Raw genomic sequence first — 19,551 nt, forward strand, 5'->3', positions numbered from 1 at the left:
CTCCTCCTCTCCAAGCCTCAGTCTCCCCATCTCTAAAACGAGAGAGAGAACACGTCTCCCGGAGTGCTAGAAGCTGTGGGAGTTCCAGGGGCCCCCAACCCCACCCCTACCCTTCCTTCCAGAGACGCTGGGGTGGATGGGGCGTCCTGGGGCCCAACCCGGCGTCCTCACTAGACGGTGGTGGTAACAAGCTGGCCCCCATGTGGCACTGAATGCTGCGGTACCAGCACGGAAAAGATGGGGTAGAGGACCCACCCCAAGACAGAAGCTGGCCTTGAAGAGGGCTGTGGCTTTCATCCTTGGGCATGGGCAGCGGCTGAGATGACCAGGGGCCCGGCCGCAGAGCCGCGGCCCACGAAGCGGTGAGCGGAGGCTGCTGCTTTAGAAAGCACAGCCGGGGCCTGCTCCCCGAGCTCCAGGGCGCTGGGGCACCTCGGAACACCTTGTGCTGACTTCCACCTCTGCCTGGGCCTGGGTATGGGGGAGGGGCGGTGCCCGCCAGCTGGGAGGGCCACAGGCTGAAATGCCTGGGTGTGAGGGGATGCCTGGTGGGACTGCCCCTCCGCTCTGAGACCGCCTGGGCCTGGGCCCCGGGCCGTGCTGGCCATCGGCGGCAGCAGCATGCACAGATGCAGGGTGTCCACCGCGGATTCTCCCCGCCCCGCAGCCCTCTCGAAGGGCTGGAAGAAAGCGGGCATGTACGCAAGAAAGCCCGATGCTGCCCCCTAGTGGCGGCAACAGTCCAGTCCCAGCAGAGGGGCTGAGGCTGGGCTGCAGGTGGGATGGGGGCCAAGTGAGACTCACTGCCCACTGGTGAGGGCACAGGGCTTCAGGAAGGCAGGGCGGGCGGGGAACCCTGGGGCCATGGGCGGGAGAGGCATGTGGGCAAGGAAACGCCCCAGGGGAGGCCCAGGGGTGGAGGGGTGCTCCGGCAAACCAACCCTTTAAGGTGGACGCATCACTCCCCACTTCCTGCAGAAGACTCAGGCTGGTAGGGGCGTGTGTTCGCCCAAGGTCGACAGCTTGAAGGCAGACCTGGGGTTCGCACTGCCCCCCCGGGGTCCCCTGGGGCAGCCCCGCTGGGGGGTGTCAGGCTTCCTCTCCCCTGGGAGGCAGCCTTCACAGTTTCTAGTTCTTGCTCCACAGCTGCCCCGACCACAGTCTCCGTCCCCACCTTTAGCTCCCTGTTAATAAACTCTACACCACAAGCCAGGTGCTGAGCCAGGACGGGCCAGGCAAGGGGGTACGGGACCCCTGGCATCCCTCCCACGTATTCCCAGTGGGCTCTGGCTGGTATGGATGGACAAGGCCAACTCCCTGGAGACTGACCACCAGCCTGTCCCCCTCCAGAGCCCCCGTACCCTCAGCTCTGAGCTGTCAGGCCTGGGGTCCCCGAGGAGGTGGGAGAGGGCTTCTTAGGGAAGGACTGCCTGGGACCGGGCTGCGGACCACTGCCCAGGTCGCCTGGGTCTCAGGGCAGACAGGTGAGAGGGGCCAAGGTTGGATGGAGAACTTCTGGTGCCATGTGGTATGCCAGGGAGGAGAGCCGGGGGTGGGGAGGGTTGGGGACCAGGAGGGCGCCGTTGGCCACTGAGGAAGGCAGGACGGGGCCCCTGGTGTCAGGAGACACCAGTCAGGCGAGCGGGCGATGGGGCTGGAGGAATGGTTCTTAGGGTGGCGACGGGAGTCCTTCAGGAGTGGGCCGAGCATGTTTGTGAACCCCGAAGACGTCAGCCGTTCAGAGAAGGTCATACATCAGCAAGGAAGCAGCTCCCTGCACGGAGGCTGGGCCAGGGCAGGAAGCACCCCGAGGGTGAGTCAGGACTGAGAGGGGTGGGGGCACAGGGCAGGGACACTGGTTACTGGGGGGAATGGGCTGGAGGACAGAGAGGACAAGAAGGAACAGCAATTGGACCACTGGTGCCCCAGACCGGCCATCTGTATGCAATTGGACCCAGTGTCCCTGGGGAAGGGACATGTGTGAAGTGGCCTCTAGAGAAGGCCACAGCCAGCGCGGGGGATGGAAGCTGCAGGAAGGTGCAGTGTCTGGACGGGGGGCCCTGAGAACTCAGACGTGGACGAAGGACCTGGATGGAGGACCGCCCACGTCCGTGTCACCTGGGTGCAGTCAGCCTGCCAGTCACACAATGACACAGGAACGCATGGCCGACAGCGTGTCTCCGGGGCCCAGAACCGGTGCAGGGAGCACGTCCCAGAGAGTGCTCACTGGTCCGCGGGGCTTTGCGTCAGGAGCCCACTGCACACGGCACCACCAGAGGCATCTGAGAGGCACTGTGTGAGGTGGCCGCCCACCCCACCTGGCCAGCATCGGAGCCCACACCGTGGACCAGGGCCGTGCCGCTCCCTTGCCAGGCCTGGACGCACTCCGACTCCCGGCCTTGGCCAGTGCGGCTGTGCCCTGGGCACAGAAGGGGCAGCCCCCACGGCTCGCGACACAGCCCGACGCGCACGGCACTCGGGGCTTACCTCCCTGTGAAGGGGCTGAGGGCTCGGAATGAAGCCACATTTCTCGCCAGCCTCCTGTCCAGCTCCGAACAGCCATCCTCCATGAAACCTTCGGAGAGATGGAGCCGGGACCTCACCTCTCAGGCATCAGCCCCAGGGGAGGGGCTGCCGGTCCGTGGGGAGCGAGGGAGGGGCGCCCGCCCCACAGCAGGAGGGCCGTGGCCTCAGTGCCTCGTCCAGGCACCCAGCGGCTCTCCTGCCCGTCCTCTCCTCGGGAAGTGAGGCAGGGTGGCGTCGGGCACATTAGCCTCAGGACCAGGCCACACCCCTCCTCCAGCCAGGGACAAGTGACAACAGCTGCAGCTGACAAAAAATTGTTCCAGGACTGTCACCTACGTCACTGGCCCAAGTGGCCTGAACAACACCAGAAGCGTTGTCATCGTATCTCCCTTTATGGAGAAGAAACCGAGCAGCATGGAGAAAGCAGGATTCCAGTCCCCTCGGCCCCCACAGGGCTGGTGGTCCCCTGTGGCCCAAGTGCGGCCTTACCTGGGGGCTTGCTGGCGAGGGGGCTGCTTGGGCTCACGCTCTGCCACGGCTCCCAGGCAGAGCTCCACAGGGGCGTCTCGCCGTCCAGCAGGCAGGCGGGAGACAGCAGCGTCCCTGCCCGCGCATCCGCCCAGCCCCAGGGCGCCCCTCCGCCCCCGTTAGGCACCAAGGCTCCGGAGCAAGCTGGGGCCGCAGGCGCAGTGCTGGGGCACGAGGGCGGGCGGTCCAAGCCCAGGTCCCCGAGGGTGTCCGCCGTCTCAGACTGGAGCAGCTTGGCGGTGAGGGTGTCGATCCGCTGCTTCAGGATGTTGGCCATGGTCTCCAGGGCCTGCAGCCGGGCGTGCTTGTACCGGAAGTGCAGGGGCCCCGGTGTGCCCAGGCGCTCGGCCTCCTCAGGGTCCAGATAGATGCACAGCCCCGGGCGCTGGGAGCGCGTGGGCACGCTCAGGTCCCGGAGCCTCAGCGGGCCCTGGGAGGAGCCGGCAGACGTCAGCAGGGGGGCGCCATCCCAGCCTTCCTGGGGGGCTCCTGTGTCCAGGGTCTCAGCATGGTTCAAGGCTCTGTTCAGGCACAGGCAGAAGCTGCGGGGAGAGGGAGCAGAGAGTCAGGCCTGCGCCACCGTCTCCAGCACGAGTGGGACCTGCATGTGTGCAGGGAAGAGCGTAGCGGCAGCTTCTGGGACAGACCCGCGCCTGCTCGCAGCGTCTGCCGGTGAGCGGTGGCTGCTCACAGAGCATCCACGTGACTGCACACGGCTGCCAGAAGGAGCGAGGACGGGGTTTCTGGGGTATGAAGCAAAAAGCACAGGCGAGGAAAAAAACAGACCAATCGGAACCCCTCAAAACTTCTGAGCGTCAAAGGCACAAACGACAGGGTAAAAAGACAACCTATGGAAATGTGTACAAACCCTACGTCTCAAGGGTCCCCCAACTCCGGCCTGTTAGGAACCAGGCCACACAGCAGCAGGTGAGCGGCAGGCAAGCGAGCAAAGCTTCACCTGTATTCGCCACCGCTCCCCAGCGCCAGCATCACCGCCTCAGCTCCGCCTCAGACCGTCAGGCACTAGATTCTCATAGGAGCACCGGTCCCTGGTGCCACAGAGGTTGGGGACCGCTGCTATACCCCATAAGAGTTGAAATCCAGAACATATAAAGAATACTTACGACTCAACTACAACAAAAAACAATTTTTAAAAAGGCAAAGAACTTGAACAAACAATTCTCCAAAGGTATAACGGGGCAGCCCGTGAGCACACAGACTACATATCGCCGCTCAGTTACGAAACGCAACAGGAAACCGCAGCGAGACAGCACCTCACGTCGCGAAGGTGGCCGCTGCTGGAGAGGAAAGACAAGGCTCCGACGAGGATGCGGAGAAATCGGAGCCAGCGGCGCCAAGTGCTGCCGCCCAGATGCGCCCTGCGTGGAAGCGCCTGAAAAGGTGGGCACGGAACCACCGCGTGACCGGCAGCCCTGCTCCCGGGGCCACCCCGCGGCGGGGGGACGAGAGCGGGGTCTCCCGGCGAGGCCGGCACGCCCGCGTTCACGGCATCACCACTTCCAGCAGCCAAGGGGCGGGAGCCACCGCAGGGTCCACCCAGAGGACAGGATCCACCAGACGGGGCCCAGCCACATGGTGGACTGTCACTCAGCCTTGAAAGGTAGTCCTGACACTGGCCACGGCATGGATGGACCTCGAGGACACAGTGCTCATTGAAATGAGCCAGTCACAGAAGGACACGTCCCGTGGGACCCCAGTCATGGGAGGTCCCCAGAGGGATCAGATCCAGAGACAGGAAGTAGGTGGTGGGGCCGGGGCTGGGGGAGGGGCTGGGGGTGAGAGTTTAACGCGGACAGAGTTCCAGTTTGGGAAGAAGAAAGTCCTGGAGGTGATGGTGGTGACGGCCACGCACAGTGTGACTGTTCTGGTTGCCACCGAGCTGTGCACGTGCACCCAGTGGAGATACAATGTTATGCGTATTTTACTATAATTCTTAAAACGTGGAACAGGAAGTGCACAGTGAAGCAGAGTGGAGGGCCGCAGCCTCCTGCGTCCGCCGGGAGAGGCCTTGGGGACCAGCTGCCCTGGCAACATTAGAATGGCAGCCGTGAAAACAAGACGAAAACAAAAGCAGAATACGCATGGCTGAGGACAGAGAAGCAGACGCCCCGCATTGCCAGTGCGGCGCACAGGGGCTCGGCCACCGCCAAACACAGGTGGCACCACTCCGGGAGTCGCGCGTGGCATCACCGTGGGACCGGGCACCGATCCCACCCCCCACAGGTGTCTACCCGGGGCTCACACGGTCCACAGGAGCACCAGTGACAGTGGCAAAGGGAGAAGGCCCCGATGTCCTTCAGCTGCCCGCGGATGAGCCCACTGTGGCCCAGCCACACAGCAGCACGCTGTCTGGCCCTAAGAGGGAGTGAAGTCCTGACACAGGCTAGGACGGGGCCGAACCTGGAGCACGTGCCCAGTGAGAGAAGCAGGATGCCAAAGGCCACGGGTCACAGGGTTCCACCTGTGTGCAGTGTCGGGGACAGAGGAAAAGCAGACTGGGGACAGCGGGGGGCGGGCTTTCCTTTTGGGTGACGAAACGTTTTGGAACGAGATGGAGGTGCTCCCTGCGCTCAGGAGCGCTGTGAGCTGGGGAACCGTGTGAGGTGGAGGCGTCACCTCCGTGAACCCTGCACCTGCATACGCACCTGCCCGGGGCCTCCTGGTCCCCCAGCACCATGCCGGAAGTCACCTTGCTCCACTGCAGCACGGGCGACCCCAGGCTCCCCGGGGCCTCCAGGCCCTACACAGAGAACGACCCAGTCAGAGCCCCAGCCAGCGCCAGAAGACCCCGACACAGTCCCTCAGCCTCGCAACTGGCCCTGGCCTCCCCGGGGGTCTCGGGCTGGACCCCTCGGGGCCGCCTCTTTAGGGGCTGGGACAGAAGCAGCTAGGTCTCTCCAGAGCCCAGTCACAGCCAGCACAGCAGGCATCTGGGACTCCAGGGAGTGGGGGCAGTGGCTGAGTGGGGCAGCACCCCGTCCGCCGCTGGTGCGTACCCTGCACTGTGCAGAATGTGGGACAAAGGTCACGATGCCGGGGTTCGTCTGGGAGACCACGGGGAAGGCTTTCTTGGGGACCACCTTGCCAGAGGCGGCTTTGCCCAGGACAGCCTCCCTCTGCTTCCTGTGCACGTCCCGCAGCCTCTGGCTCCGCAGCTCCACGGCCTGCAGGGCGGCGGCCTTCTCCTCCAGGGCCTGCTGCCGCCGTGCCCGCGCCTTCTGGCGCATGAACTCCCGCAGGGACTCGGAGCTGTAGGGGTGGCCCAGGAAGCCCCGGGGCTTCGGGCAGGGAGGCGGCCGCCGGGCCTCATTCTCCTTCCCAGGGGCGTTCCGGGGGGCAGCCTGGGCAGGCCGCGGCCAGCTGTGCTTCGCTCCGGAGAGAGGAAGGAGGGAGCCTCTGCTCTTGCACGGGATGCCGGCCCTCTGCGTGAAGGAGGCGCTGCTCCAGGGCCGCTGGGTGGAGGAGCTCCGCCTTTCCAGAGAGTTCCATGATGCTCCGGCAGGGCCACCCCATTCTTCACAGGTGGCCCGGGTCCTCTGGCCGGCCAAGGCGCTCCAGGGCCGCAGAGGGAAGGGGGCCGGCCTTTCGTGGGGGCTCCCAGGCCTCTGGAAAGAGGAGTCCCGTGCCTGGGCCGACCAGGCCCTCTGCGGGTAGGACTCCCACCGGGCCAAGGTGCTCCAGCGTGGCCTGGAGGGGAAGGCCCCAGCCCTCTCCCAGGAGGAGCGCGGCCCCTCGGTCGTGGCCCGAGGACTGGTAGAGGAGCCCCGCATGGCAGGGACACTCCAAGGGCCCTGGTGCCCCCTCCCTGTCAGGTCCCGCAGCCGGTGCTCATGCCCACCCCTGACGTGGCGGTCTCGGGCCAACTCTAGCCCTGTCTGGATTTGCTGGCGGAGTTCTCGAAGGATGGCCATAGCAGACTGGATGGTCACGTGTTGGTCGCAGGAAGCCGAGTGGGGCGTGCTGGCAGGCATGTGCAGGTCACCACGGACGGAGGCTGGACTGGGCGTCCGGGCACGAACTGGGGTGCTCTCGGGGGCTCCAGCCTCGTCATCACAGGCAGTCGCAGCAGCAGCGGGACCTGCGGGGAGTCACAGGGGCAGCAGGACCTGCCCGCAGGGGCCCCTGCTCCGGTCCCGGGGAGCCCCGCCCCCTTGGTCTCTGCACTCGTCATCAACTCCAGCAGCCGTCAGGGGGCCTGTGCCACATCTGGGTGACTCGGGACTGCCTGGGCACCCAGAGAAAACTGGGCACAAATCGGGGCACGGGTTCTACTGGAGGCGCCTCTGCCATTCTCTAAGTTGGCAAAGCCGGGCCGGCCGGGCCCCACCTCCCGGGAGCCAAAAGTGTGCCTTTCGGGGACAGAAACAGGGTGGTTTCCCAGAGACCGCTGTCCGATGGCAGGTTCGCAGGGCGCTTGACAGGTCGCTGGGGCAGAGGTGCCGCTCCCGCACCTCGATGCCGCCTCCTCCCCAGGTGGCGTGGGGACCGAGATGCGCCCCCTTGGTGCCCACCCCCGGAAGCTGTGGCAGAGCAGGGAGCAGCCCGAGGTGTAGGCACGAGGTACCTAATTCTGCACTTGGGGCCAGGCCTCTTGGGGACGCCTCGCTCTGGAGCCTGGGGCGGGCCGGCGGGGGCCCAAGCAGCTCCCTCGCCAGAGCTGCTCCTTTCCTCCAGGCGTGAACACCGACCAACTCAGAATCTTAAACAGAGAAAACGCATGGCCGGTGCCGGGGCCCCCTGAACGCCAGCCGGGGTGGGGCGGTCGGCGGCTCCACACAGTCAGACCAGTCCTCAAGCTCCCGAGGGGCTCACGGTGAAATCCACGGTGTCCGCCACCAGGCAGCGAGGGGCAGGGCTGGGTCCCCAAATGGCCTGACATCTCCGACCCTCAGTCTCCTCAGTAAACAGTAAGAAAATCCGCTGTGTGCGGCTCTGTCTGTAAAACCGCAGCCCAGGCCCAGGCTCAGTAAATGCTGGCCGAGGACGACGACGGAACGGACACGAGCCTCCGGCCAGCGGGGCGAGCAGGAGGGCGATGCCGGAGCTGGCTGTTGGCACTGAGCCGAGTAAATTAATCTGGTGAGACTCGGTGGCAGCAGGGGTGGGGGATCAATGCAGACAACCAGGCAGGCATGACGAGGGGTCCCAGGGACTACATCCCAAACACAAACTTTCTTTAACAAGCGTTGCCACACAGTAAACATCATTTATCAAGGTTTTACTTCATAATCTCAGGTCACATTCACCAAATGCCAATAGCAGCCCCAGTCATCACAAACCCAGCCACAGGGGCCCTGACGGGGACAGAAAGCAGCGGCCAGCCTTTAACGCAGTCACACGCACATAGACACGCTCAGAGATGCACACTCGCACACATACAGAGACACATGCACACTCACATGCACAGAGATATAGTAACATACAGAGACAGACACACATGCAGACACACTCAGAGACATGCACAGATGCATAGACAAGCACACAGACATGCATAGACACACACATACAAACAGACACGTGCACACAGACACACGGACATGCACACACAGACACACATGCACACACGAACATGCAGATGCACACTCACGTGCAGTGAACACAGTGAGCACACAGACACACTTGCCTTGAACACTGACATGCACACACAGACACACATGCACACAGACACGCACATGCACACAGAGACACACACAGACACACACGGGCCGAGCCTCCCCCAGGGGCCAGCCTAGGTCGGCCTCCCACGGAGAGGGCGTCTCTGCCCAGCAACGCTCCTTTACCGCAGAGACCATCCAGAGCTGACTGCCGTGGGCCAGATGGGCTCGGGGCCTCGCCAGCACACACAGCCCCTAGACCTGGCTCCTTTCTCCTGAGGGCCCAGACCCAGAAACCTCAGCCAGGAAGGGGAGGGGCCACATATAGCCACGCCCCCAGAGGCAATGCCCCCAGGAAGGACACCGGGGCCACACCCAGCCCACACCCTCTTTGGGACAGGACCCCAAGACCCTGCCCTCTTTAAGTCACGCCCTTTGTAAAGCCACACTCCTCGAGGACCTGTCCCCCAGGGCTTTGTCCTCCATAAGCCACGCCCCAACAGGACCAGACTGGGAGGCTAGTTCCCTCTAGGACCCTTACCCACCCCTCCAGGGCCATGCCTTCCAGCTCCAGGCCCCTGGGGACAGCTTGGTCTGAGGAGTCCCAGACCTGGCTTTAAATTCCGGCTCTGCACATCACTAGCTACAGGACATGGGCGAGTGATTTAAGCTCTCCGTGCCTCAGTTTCCCCATCCGTAAGCACCTCCTCACAGAGCCACACGAATGAAAGCTGTACCACTGCAGGAGCTGGGCCGGGTGGGGTCAGCATCCGCCGGCTCAGGGCAGAGGCCAGGACTGCCCACCAGGCCACAACTGCGTTTTGGGCAGGACCAGCCCGGTGGGTTTCCTGTCCTGGCCCCTGTAGCTGCCCAGAGCCGGTCACACTGCCCCCCTCTGCTGGGGCACGGGGTAGGGCCAGCGGGGAGGGGGCTACTGTTGGCCAGACCCCACTGGGGCCCCCACCACAGGCCCCTCCTCCACTGGCACTCAGCTCCGCCATTAGCCCGCCAGAGGGTCCAGGTCAATAAATGGGTCCTGGAGGGCACATTTTTTCCTCTACTGAGCAGTTTAATGGCAATTAATTTTTTTACGAGAGGATTTTTAATCTGCGGAAATGGATGAAGTCCCCAAGTGCCCTGTCAGAGTTCCAGGGCTGACCTACTCTATGATAAAAAATGCAAAGTGAGGTGATATAATCTGAAATTAAATATTGGGCTTCATTTTCCTCCAGCCGGATGAATGAATATTTTATAACTATTGTGATTTAATTTTTTGTTAACTACAGCAAATTTCTAATTCATCCAATTCCCAAGTCCTGTGACTCTGACCTTTGAGCCCACACTCATCTCTCCTTAGCCAGCTGTGACTTAGTCACTGACAGAAACTAATGGTCAGCACCATCAGGGTGACACGGCGGTTACGATGATGAATGCGGCCCGTGGCACGCCCTTTGACCCGGTGTCAGGCAGAAAGCAGGTCATTTTTCAACTGAGCCGTTAAAATAAAACAAACCCAAAAGCCAAGGAAGGGGACAGACAATGATGCAAAAATTGTTGTATTTTGTGCATTTTCAGTGGGCCTTCCAGAACCTTCTCCATGTCTCCCAGCATCCCTCACTTTCCGGTTAGAGTGGAAGGTTCTTCCTCTCTCCCAAGTCTCCTGTCCCGGCTGAAGAAACATGTCTGCCCAGCGACCCGCCCAAGCCGCCTCACCTCAGTCAGGGCCACGCAAGCGAGGCGTGGAGCAGGAAGTGTGGTGACACGCGCACACGCCGCCCAGGCCCCGTCAGGACCGTCATCTCGTGCCAGGGGGCCAACCGAGGCGCAGGGATGCACGGAGCAGCTCGGATGCGGCACCCCAGCGCTGTGCAGTCTTAGACTGAGGGTCCCGCAGAGCCGGCCTCGGTCCCGGTGGGTAGGGTTCTCCCCGCCTGGGGGGCTCTCAGTGGTGTCCCCAAGCCCCATGGTACAGCGGTCCCGGGGCCAGGCCCGGAGGGTGGCCTTGAGGAGGTGCTAGAGGTGGTTCCGGGGGCGCGCAGCCAGGCCCTCTCAGGTGAGGGCACAGGCCCCACGCTGGCTCGCCCGTGTGGCCCCGGGGTGTACCTCCCTGAGCCTCAGTTTCCCCCTCCACGAAATGGGAGCAAGCGCCCCCCACCCCTCGCCGTTGAATTGTGAGGATCACGGGGCTGCTGTCCCAACAGTGCGCGGCACACGCCGAGCTCGGCCACGGCCACTCAGCCGACTGCCAAGAACGTTCTCTGCCCCCTCCGTCCCATGCACCCACACACAGCCTGAGAGCAGGGTCCCCTCTCCGGTTCAGGCCACAGGCTCCACAAGCCACGCCCGGGCTGGCAGCGGCTCAGCAAGCCCTCTGTGACCGCCGGCCCACCACCACCGAGGCCGCTTAGCAAAACTCTCCCGCCATCGCACGAGTGCTTCGGGGACTGCTCCAAGTCCCCAAAGGGCTTGGCCTTTCATGCCCAAGGCCTTCCTCACCCCAAGCGCCCAGGGACGCTGCCCAAGGCTTTACTCACCCTCGCTGCCCGGGGCTCTAAACCCCAAACCAGGCAGACAGGGCAGGCGACTCCCTCAGCCGGACCTCCTGCGACAGCCCGCCAGACGGTGCCGGGCAACCACAGCAGACACACGGCCGCCCAGGCTACGCCCGCGCCACCACCCCACGCACGCGCCAGCCACGCCCCCACGCACGCGCTGCAGCCCCCACGCACGCGCCAGCCACGCCCCCACGCACACGTACGCGCCAGCCACGCCCCCACGCACGCGCCACCGCCTCCCACGCACGTGCCCACGCATGTCCGTGCACTCCTGCCGGGCCACTGTGGACAAGCGCTGGGGCGTGGCCGGGCGCCTTGGGTCGTTAGAGACTTTTGACCCGATGGGACACCTGGGGGTTTGCGGGCTTTCACTTCGTCACAAGGGACGGCCCCCTGCACTGGCAGGACTCAGCGGGTGCTCTGCAGAAGGCAGGTGCCACCGTCACCTGACACGCAGATGTCAACGCTCCCCCTCCTTCGTGCACGGCAGACCCCCCCCAACTCAAGCCCGCCCCTGCAGGTCCCACATGCCCCCTGTGGACATGCTGGCCACCAGCCCTCCACGTCAGAAACGAAAGCCATGTGTCCACCCGGTGAGCCAGACCCCAAGCCCACGTCCCCGAGCCCCGCCGGGCCGGCCGCCCAGCCTTACCCGTGTCTCTGGTGGCTCTTTGAGGGGTGGGCGACTTGGGGGCCGTCTCTCTTCTGTAAGAACTGTTTTTAGTGCTTTTGGTTTTTTCCCGTGGAACTGTGGGAGACGGGGGAGGGAGAGCGGCAAGGTGAGCGGGGACCCTACACACAGGGGCTCCCCGGCTGGGGCCTCTGGAGCTACAGGCAGGTCCTGCCAGCGGTCTGGTCCTGCACACCTGTCCGGGCACCGAGTGAGGGGCCCAGGGGGCACACGTGGCCGTTAGTCCCCTCCAGGCATTCTGGGTGGGGCCACCCCTGGGGACCCCCACTGCAGGGCACCTCTCCCTCACATGTGCTCAAATGTCTGGTGGCCGAAAGCCCCCGAGGATAGGAACAGCCTCCCATTCCCGACTCCCACACCAGCTCCGGCCGGGCCCCCGCACTCATGTTTGTTGCATGAATAAATAAATGACTGCGTGGGCCAGCACGCAAACTGTTGGTGTGGCGGCCGGCCACACGGAACAGCGGGTCAACAAGGGGAGGAGGAGTGAGAGCTGGGGTCCCTGGGCCTTCGCATAGCCGAGCCCAGCCCTGGCTGGATGGGGAGGGGGGGTCGTGTGGACCCAGAGGGGGCGGAGACTGTCAAAGTCTCACATGTAGCAGCTACAACTTAAAAAAAAGACCTTGCCCACGCCCTGCTTCCAGAGAGTGGGGTGGGGGTGGGGAGAACGACCAGGGGGACAAGCTGAGGCCATCGGGGTCCCTGCGGATGGAGGGGAAAGGCAGGTTTGCCACGAGCCACAGGCCGGAATGGGAACGGGGCTGGAGCCCCTTGCTTCCGTGGGGAGCTGCTGGTGCCCACGGTTAGGCTGGAGCTGGGCTCGAGGAGAGAGTTCTGACCCTCATCTCCAATCGGGCCAGCCCCTCAGACTCGCCTGGGCCACATGTGGCTCACACATCTAGTTGGGGCAAGCCACCCGGTGGGGTCCCGACTCCAGCGCTGACCAACTTTTGCCCGCCCTGGCCACCCCAGCTCCCAGCAACAGCTCCTGTCTGCCTCTCCATCCTCACCCCTCCCACCTGGCGAGTGAATGTGTGGGCCAAGCCCTGGTGCTTCCCTTGGCCCCTGGGCCCCTGCCATCTGGAAGGCTGGGGCCCCATGGCCAAACGGTCAGCCCCTCCTGAGGAAAGCCAGGCTGCGGCATGGTGGGGCCACCTGTGGGACAGGTGAACAGTGCCTCCTGCCTGCAAGATGGAACACCAAGCCCACACAGAGGTCTTCTATGGCTGGCAGGTGATCATGCAGGAAGGACCTGACCTTCTCTGTGCAGGAGACCTCGGTGAGCAGACGCCTGCCCAGCGCCTGCCCAGCGCCTGCCCCGTGAGCCCCGGCCTACCCCGCAGGGCCCGCCTGGGCTCCTTCCCTGCTGGGAAGCAGAGGGTTAGGAATCCAGCTCCAGAGAACGGCACCTAGGTCCGAATCTTTGCTCTGCCCCTTCTCGTCTGGGGTCCTCTGTGACCCTCAGTGTCCTCGTCTGCGAGTGGGGACCGCAACAGAAGCAGGCGCACAGAGTGAGACGCTGCGTGCAGAGTGGCCTGAGGACCCGGCCGGGGGTGCCAGGGTGGTTGGCCACAGAGCCCCTCACCTGAGGCCTGGCACAGGGAGACCGGGAAAGGCTCACGCCCATGGCCGGGAAGGACCTTGTCTTCGACTCCGCGCTCAGCTGCACTCAGGACTCTGGAGCCTGGAGCAGGGAGCAGAGGGCAGAGGAGGGTGTACGGTGAGGAGAGATTCTACAGCACCGCCAGAAAAAGGTCCCTGTTAGGCAGCCTCTCGAAAGCCTTTCAGCATGACGCCTTTGAGGCCCCGGGCCAAGCGCACCCACAGGGCCACCCAGACGTGCGAGGTGCTGAGCTGGAGGCCAGTGGCAGCGTGCCTGTCAGCCAGACGGGCACCACCGTGTCCCCTGCTGGGCAGGGCTCCGTGTGCCTCCACCCGGGAACCATGCGGTTTGGGCCACGTAGCATGGTAAAGGGCTGTCAGGGTACACGTGCAAAGTCCCACTTTTGCAAAGAGAAGAATGACTTAGAGGGACACTCGCAAATGTTAACCAGGGCAGTGGCGGGGGTGGGGGCACACCGGGAACGCGGACCATTTTCATCTCCATGCGTTGCAGATGCACTAGAATAAACAGGCAGTGGTCCTGCCTTTAAGAAAAAAGTCACAGAAGGACAAATCATATAAGATCCCACTGACGGGAGGTCCCCAGAGGGATCAGACCCACAGAGACAGGAAGTAGGCGGTGGGGCCGGGGCTGGGGGAAGGGCCGGGAGTGAGAATTTAATGGGGACAGTGTTCCCATTGGGAAGATGAGGAAGTCTTGGAGGTGACGGTGGTGACGGCCACACACAGTGTGACTGTGCCTGATGCCACCGAGCTGTGCACTCACCCTGGTGAAGATGGTCAATTTTGTGTTATGTGTATTTTATAATTTTTTTGAAAAGATATCTTTAAAATACTAATTTTTTTTTAAAAGAAGGAAACATCTCTCCTGTCTCCTAGAGGAAGCTTGCCCCCACACGGCGAGAACCACAGGGCTGCACCCCTGTGCTGGTCCAATGGGAGGCCATGCTTGGAGATGTCCTTAAATTCCCGCCCCGCCCACCCATCTCTTGTTTCTGAGGCTCTTCGAAATCTCCCACAGGCTCTTCAAGGTGTTCCTGACCAGAGTCCCCACACACCTGACCATGACACGACGCTGTTACACCCACCCCAGCCCCGCCTCTGCAAGGCTGCAGACTCCAGCCCAGGGGACCAGGCCCCTCCACGCCTCCTGGCATGCCCTTCCTTTCCATGCACCCCCACCCCATCTGGCTCCCGCCAGCCCGCAGCCTGTGCCCCTCGACGCCGCAGCCCTGGCTGTGCTCCGGCCCAGCCCAGCCCGGCCCTAACCCACGCAGCTCCCCGGCTGCGCACCCATGGGGCACGCTGCACTCGCTGCCCCGTCGGCCGCCAGCACAGCCCTCCCGGTGGCCTCGCCGCCCCCGCCCTTCACCGGGGAAGCTGCCACTGACCTGGGGAGGCCGGGGCTGGAGGGGAGTGCTTCAGCTTTCGGGTCTTCCTCCGGGGGGCTGGCGAGGAGGCTTTGTAGAGGTGCGAGGCGCTGGAGGGTGTCGAGGTGGCCAGGGAGGCGCAGCTGGCCTGCCACTGCACCTGGGCCCGGATCTTGTCCCTCAGCTGCTCCAGCCGCGGGTTGCTCTGCCTGGGCAGCCGCGGGGATCCCAGCACCTGGGGGGCCCTCTCCTTCCAGGGCCCATGGGGCGGTGCGCATGACTCGTGGCCCCCCGAGGAGCCGGACAGGCGGCCTGACGACACCAAGCTGTCCTCGTCCTTGGCCTCCTCGCCTGTCGTCCACACTGGGTAGCTGCAGGCCTTCCCAGGGGAGTCTGGCCTCTGCATGTGGTCGGACCAGGCCTCATAGGGACCTCCCTGCAGGGGACCTGGCTGTGCAGAGGGCTTGGGCCACCTCAGGGTGGCCATGAGGTCATCCTCGACTGCAGGAGGGTGCAGCGTGTCTGCCCTTGGGAGGGGGAAACAGACCCGGCTGGTCAGGTGTGGGGGCCGCGGAAGGTCTCGCTCTGCACCCCCACCGCCCCTCCTGCTCCCCACCCTTCTGTCCCAGAATGCCCATGGACAGAAAGGGGCGAGCGGCCAGTAAAACGCCCCGTGCGTGGCAGCGCGGGACACTCTCTCTCGGAGGCTGACCGCACCCCTTTTGCTAGGCACCATGATCAGCCCAATTTACAGATGGGGAAGCTGAGGCTCGGGGAGAAGGCACACAGCAGGGGCACTCTGGTCCCCCAACACCGACTCAGCTGCCTTGGTCACTTCCCTGGGGTGGGGCAGGGGGCAGTGACACAATCCGGCCAGATGTACTGACAGCACAAACACTACCTGGGCGTGGTGCTGGCCTTCCCAAGGGCTGGTCTCCGGGGAGCCTGCAGAGAGAGCGGGCACGGCCCCTGGCTCTCTTTGGGCTGGGGCCGGGTCTCTTCCCCCAGGCAGCTTGGCATGGCTGCAGGGCCAGGGGTGAGGGCGAGCCCCCGTCACCACCTGCTCTGGGTGCTTCCACGAGGCAGCCTCGTGACCTGCAGCCCGGCACCCATCCCTGCTCACGGGCTGGCCACCGCCCGGCTCCGGATGCCGCCTGTCCCGGTCCCCTGGCCCACGATGGAAATCCTCGGGATGGTCATGGAAACTGGGCCCTGGGCAATGGCCTGGGGGGACCTTCCTCATGAGCTGCTTCTCAGCGGGGTGGGAGAGAATTCTAGTAGCCCCGTGACAGCATAATAATCCCGTGTCACTCAGCAACCAAGAGCCGAGGCCTTCAACTCCTGCTGGGGCTCCAGGCAGCACCCCACCCTCCCTCCCAGGGTGCAGGGGCCATGCGTGGCAAGTGAGCTGGCCAGGGCTGGGGCTGGGCTCAGCCTGGGCAAATGTGTGCAGATGTAGCGAGACGCTGGGGGCAGGGTGGGCCTTCAGGGGTCAGTGTTACAGGCAGGGGCGGGGCTGGAGCTCAGCTCCCAGCTGGCGTCAAGCTCAAGGTTGAGTTCCGAGGGGCATCAGCCTGGGAGGCTGGGTGCAAGACCGAGGAGCCAGCCTGAGGCCTGTCCCCAGCAGCTGGATGAGGGGCTGAAGGGCTGAGTGCTCAGGGCTGACATGAAGGCAAAGACCCCTGCCACCTCTCCTGAAGCCACCGCCTTTGGCTCCTCGGGGCTCTTCGGCCCTCCCAGCGGCCCGAGTGCAGGGGAGCCCTTGCCTGTGGAAGCATCAGCTAGATCTGTCCCAGTGCCAGGGGCCCAAGTCCTGCTTCTGCGCCCTGCAGCCCTGGGAGAGCCCCCAGCCCGGCCTCCTCCAGGGGGCTTCCTGTCGCCTCTGTGGTGACTCTGGCAGGGCAGCACGGGCAGGAGGACATGGGCTCTGCGGTCAGCTGGCCCTGAGCTCGGCGTGGTCCCGCAGGAGGGGAGCTGTTTCAAACCCCAGCTCCGCCCAGCTGACGGTGTAACCTCAGGTGACCTGGGACCCCAGCCCCGGCAGCCTCCGGGGACTGTAGATATCAGGGGAGATCCCTCCCGAGGAGGGCCTGAGCTGGTGGTGGCTGAGGTCACAAGCGGCCGGGGAGCAGCCAGGATGGTTAAGAGCACTTACTAGTTTCAGGAACTGCCCTAACGATGGCCCTTCCAGAATGGACCCCGGGGGGGGGGTCCCACAGCAAAGACCCCCAAGGCAGGCATGGGGGTGCAGTGATATCCTTGAGCCTTGTTCTAAAGAGGCTGTCCTGGGAACAGGGATGCCTGGAGTCACTGTCTGGGCAGGGTACAGGGCAGAGCTCTGAGCCGGGACCCTGGTCAAGGGGTTGGGGGGACACGCAGCCCCATTCAGCTGCCAGCAGGAGGAAGGGATCACCGAGAGCCCGGCCCCACCCCCACCAGCCGCCCCTGCAGTCGGACGAAGGGAAGGAGCGTGCAGCCAGCAGGACCCCGAATCCAGCCTCTGGCCCCACCTGGTGGCCCAGACGGCTGACATACCTCTGCAGCTGCGTCACCATGCTGGCGCCCCCTCGGCCGCCATCCGGCTCTGCCCCATGCACTTGGCCAGGAGTCCTGCGCTGGCCGGGCTGGCTCCGTTCGCTGGGGACGTGGCTCCGCGAGGCTGAAAGGGAGCAGGCCCCAGGCGTGTTTCCTCGAGACCTGACCCGGGGGCTGGGGAAAGCCGCCCTCCCATGGAGGTGCGGGCCTGACGTGAGCCTGTGACGTGCCAGTCCCCAGCCTGCAGGCAGCTCCTGTGACACCCTGGTGGCAGGTCTTGGGACACTGCGGCATGCTGGGGAGGTGGGGACATGGTACGAGAGTGACTAGGCCGTGTCTCCTCCCGCCCTTAGAGGCTGGATAGCCGAGGGGATCGCGAAGATGGTTCCGCTTCCTCTTGTTCCCAGAGCCCCCCACATCCGGCAGAACCCCTTCACAGCCTTAACAGGAATACAAGCCACTCCCGCCACCCTGCCAAGGGACCGCACTTGCCGCTGCACCCTAGGGCCATCCTGTCAAGCAGAGGCCTGGCCCTTGCACTGAAGGGCCCCCTTCCCTCAGCCGGCCGCATCGGTTGGGGTTCTGGGGGGCATTCTCCCCAGCGTCCTCCCCAACTCCCCAGTCCTGCTCCCGAAAGGGCAGAGGGAAGGGTCGTTCCGAATGGCCGTGGCGGAGCTGAGCACCCAGAACTTTCTCCTGACGGTGGGCCTGGCACCTGCTCTCCCATGAGCGGGTCCTGAGCTGCCTCTGGCAGCCGGCAGAGACCGGCTTCTCTGGGAAGAGGCTGCGTCGTAAATACGACGGGGAAGTCAGTTGAAACGCTCTGCCCGCGATAAAAAAAAATCACGAAAACAAATGTGCGGTGAACACGGAAATAAACAACAGTGCCAGCGCCACCGTCACCTGTGAGTTGTGACAAGCCCACCAACTTACTGCCCCACCGGCTTCATCGAGAAGCTTCGACTCAGCTCTAAACTGAGGCCGACTCCCAGAGGCCTCAGAACGTCCATCTCCCTGCCAGGACCCTCTGCTGATGTCCAGCCCACAGCCGCCCCGACCGCGGTCCCCCCTGCCCTGTCCCGCACTCCTGCACCTCCTGGGTGACAGGGGTCACCCTGCTCCGGGTTGGCCTGTGCTCAGCCCAGCAGCATCTCGGCCAACCCTGAGCCCTGCTGCCAGCCCAGCTGGAGGGCCACCCCCATCCAGACCCCACGGCTCCCTCTGGCTCAGCGAGGTACACGCAGGTCCCCTCCTAATACCTCTCTTGCAGAGGAAGGTCCCCTCACCTCCCGCCGGGGGGCAGGGGTGGTCTGGCCTTAGAATGCACATGGTGACAGCTGCAGGCTCCAGGATCCTGGCGGGCCAGGACCCAGGCACGGACAGACGGTGGCCCACTAGTCCCCAGGGCCATGCCGAGCCACCACAGGACTGGGTCACCAGGGGAGGGCATCTTGGCCGGGAGGGGCTGACGCGAAGAGCAAATGGAGCAGCCACCCCCCACCCCCGGCCACATGGTGGACACAGCGGCGGAGAGCCCCAGTTCCCAGAGCACCAGGGGCCCACGGGTGGCCTCAGGCCAGCCCTGCGTCCTGAAGGCGTGAGGAAAGTGCACAGAACATTAGCTCCCTCTCGGCGGGGTTCTTAAGAGGCTCAGAGACACGGAAACGAAGCCCTCACCCTGGGACCCGGCACCTGCTCTCGCCCCGCCTGCTAGGTACAGGAAGGCCCCATCCCTCACCACTCCCCACACTCGGTGTGGGGACCAGACTCCCTTACCTCTGTGTGGGAGCGCTACATGCTCACCTCCCGCTTCCCTGGGCTCTCCTCCCTCCCGCCAACTTACTCGCCCAAAACATTCCCGCTGAAAGGACCCCCCTCAAGTCCCGTGTAAGTTTCAGGTCCCCTCGCATTTGGGGCCGACGCCCTCTGGCTCAGCCCGGCTGTCACTCTGCTACGATAAACCTTGCTTAACCCCAACAGCCTTGTGTGTTCCTCCTTAGCCCGCCGCGGATCCCAGGCCATCCCCCCACGCCTCGCCCCCCACACACAGCCCAGCCCCACGCCCCGCCCCCCACGCAGCCCCTGCGCTGAGCTGCCAGAAAGTGCTG

General features: G+C 64.3%; 1 protein-coding gene across 1 annotated transcript in view; it reads right to left on the reverse strand.

The window, feature by feature from the left end:
- Positions 1-19,551, reverse strand: part of CCDC187 (coiled-coil domain containing 187) — a gene marked incomplete at its 3' end in the record, with an annotated part of 38,784 nt that overhangs the window by 16,298 nt on the left and 2,935 nt on the right. The window contains exons 2-10 of the mRNA XM_039858819.1: positions 17,444-17,567; positions 14,930-15,435; positions 13,501-13,599; positions 11,877-11,972; positions 7,640-7,774; positions 6,072-7,153; positions 5,721-5,815; positions 3,016-3,596; positions 2,488-2,575 (exon numbers count right to left, since the gene is read on the reverse strand). Of these exons, the coding sequence (XP_039714753.1) occupies positions 2,488-2,575; positions 3,016-3,596; positions 5,721-5,815; positions 6,072-7,153; positions 7,640-7,774; positions 11,877-11,972; positions 13,501-13,599; positions 14,930-15,435; positions 17,444-17,567 (2,806 nt within the window). The remainder of the gene's footprint in view (positions 1-2,487; positions 2,576-3,015; positions 3,597-5,720; positions 5,816-6,071; positions 7,154-7,639; positions 7,775-11,876; positions 11,973-13,500; positions 13,600-14,929; positions 15,436-17,443; positions 17,568-19,551) is intronic.

This window comes from Pteropus medius, unplaced genomic scaffold (assembly GCF_902729225.1).
Source record: "Pteropus medius unplaced genomic scaffold, Ma_sr-lr_union100, whole genome shotgun sequence".
Lineage (NCBI taxonomy): Eukaryota > Metazoa > Chordata > Mammalia > Chiroptera > Pteropodidae > Pteropus > Pteropus medius.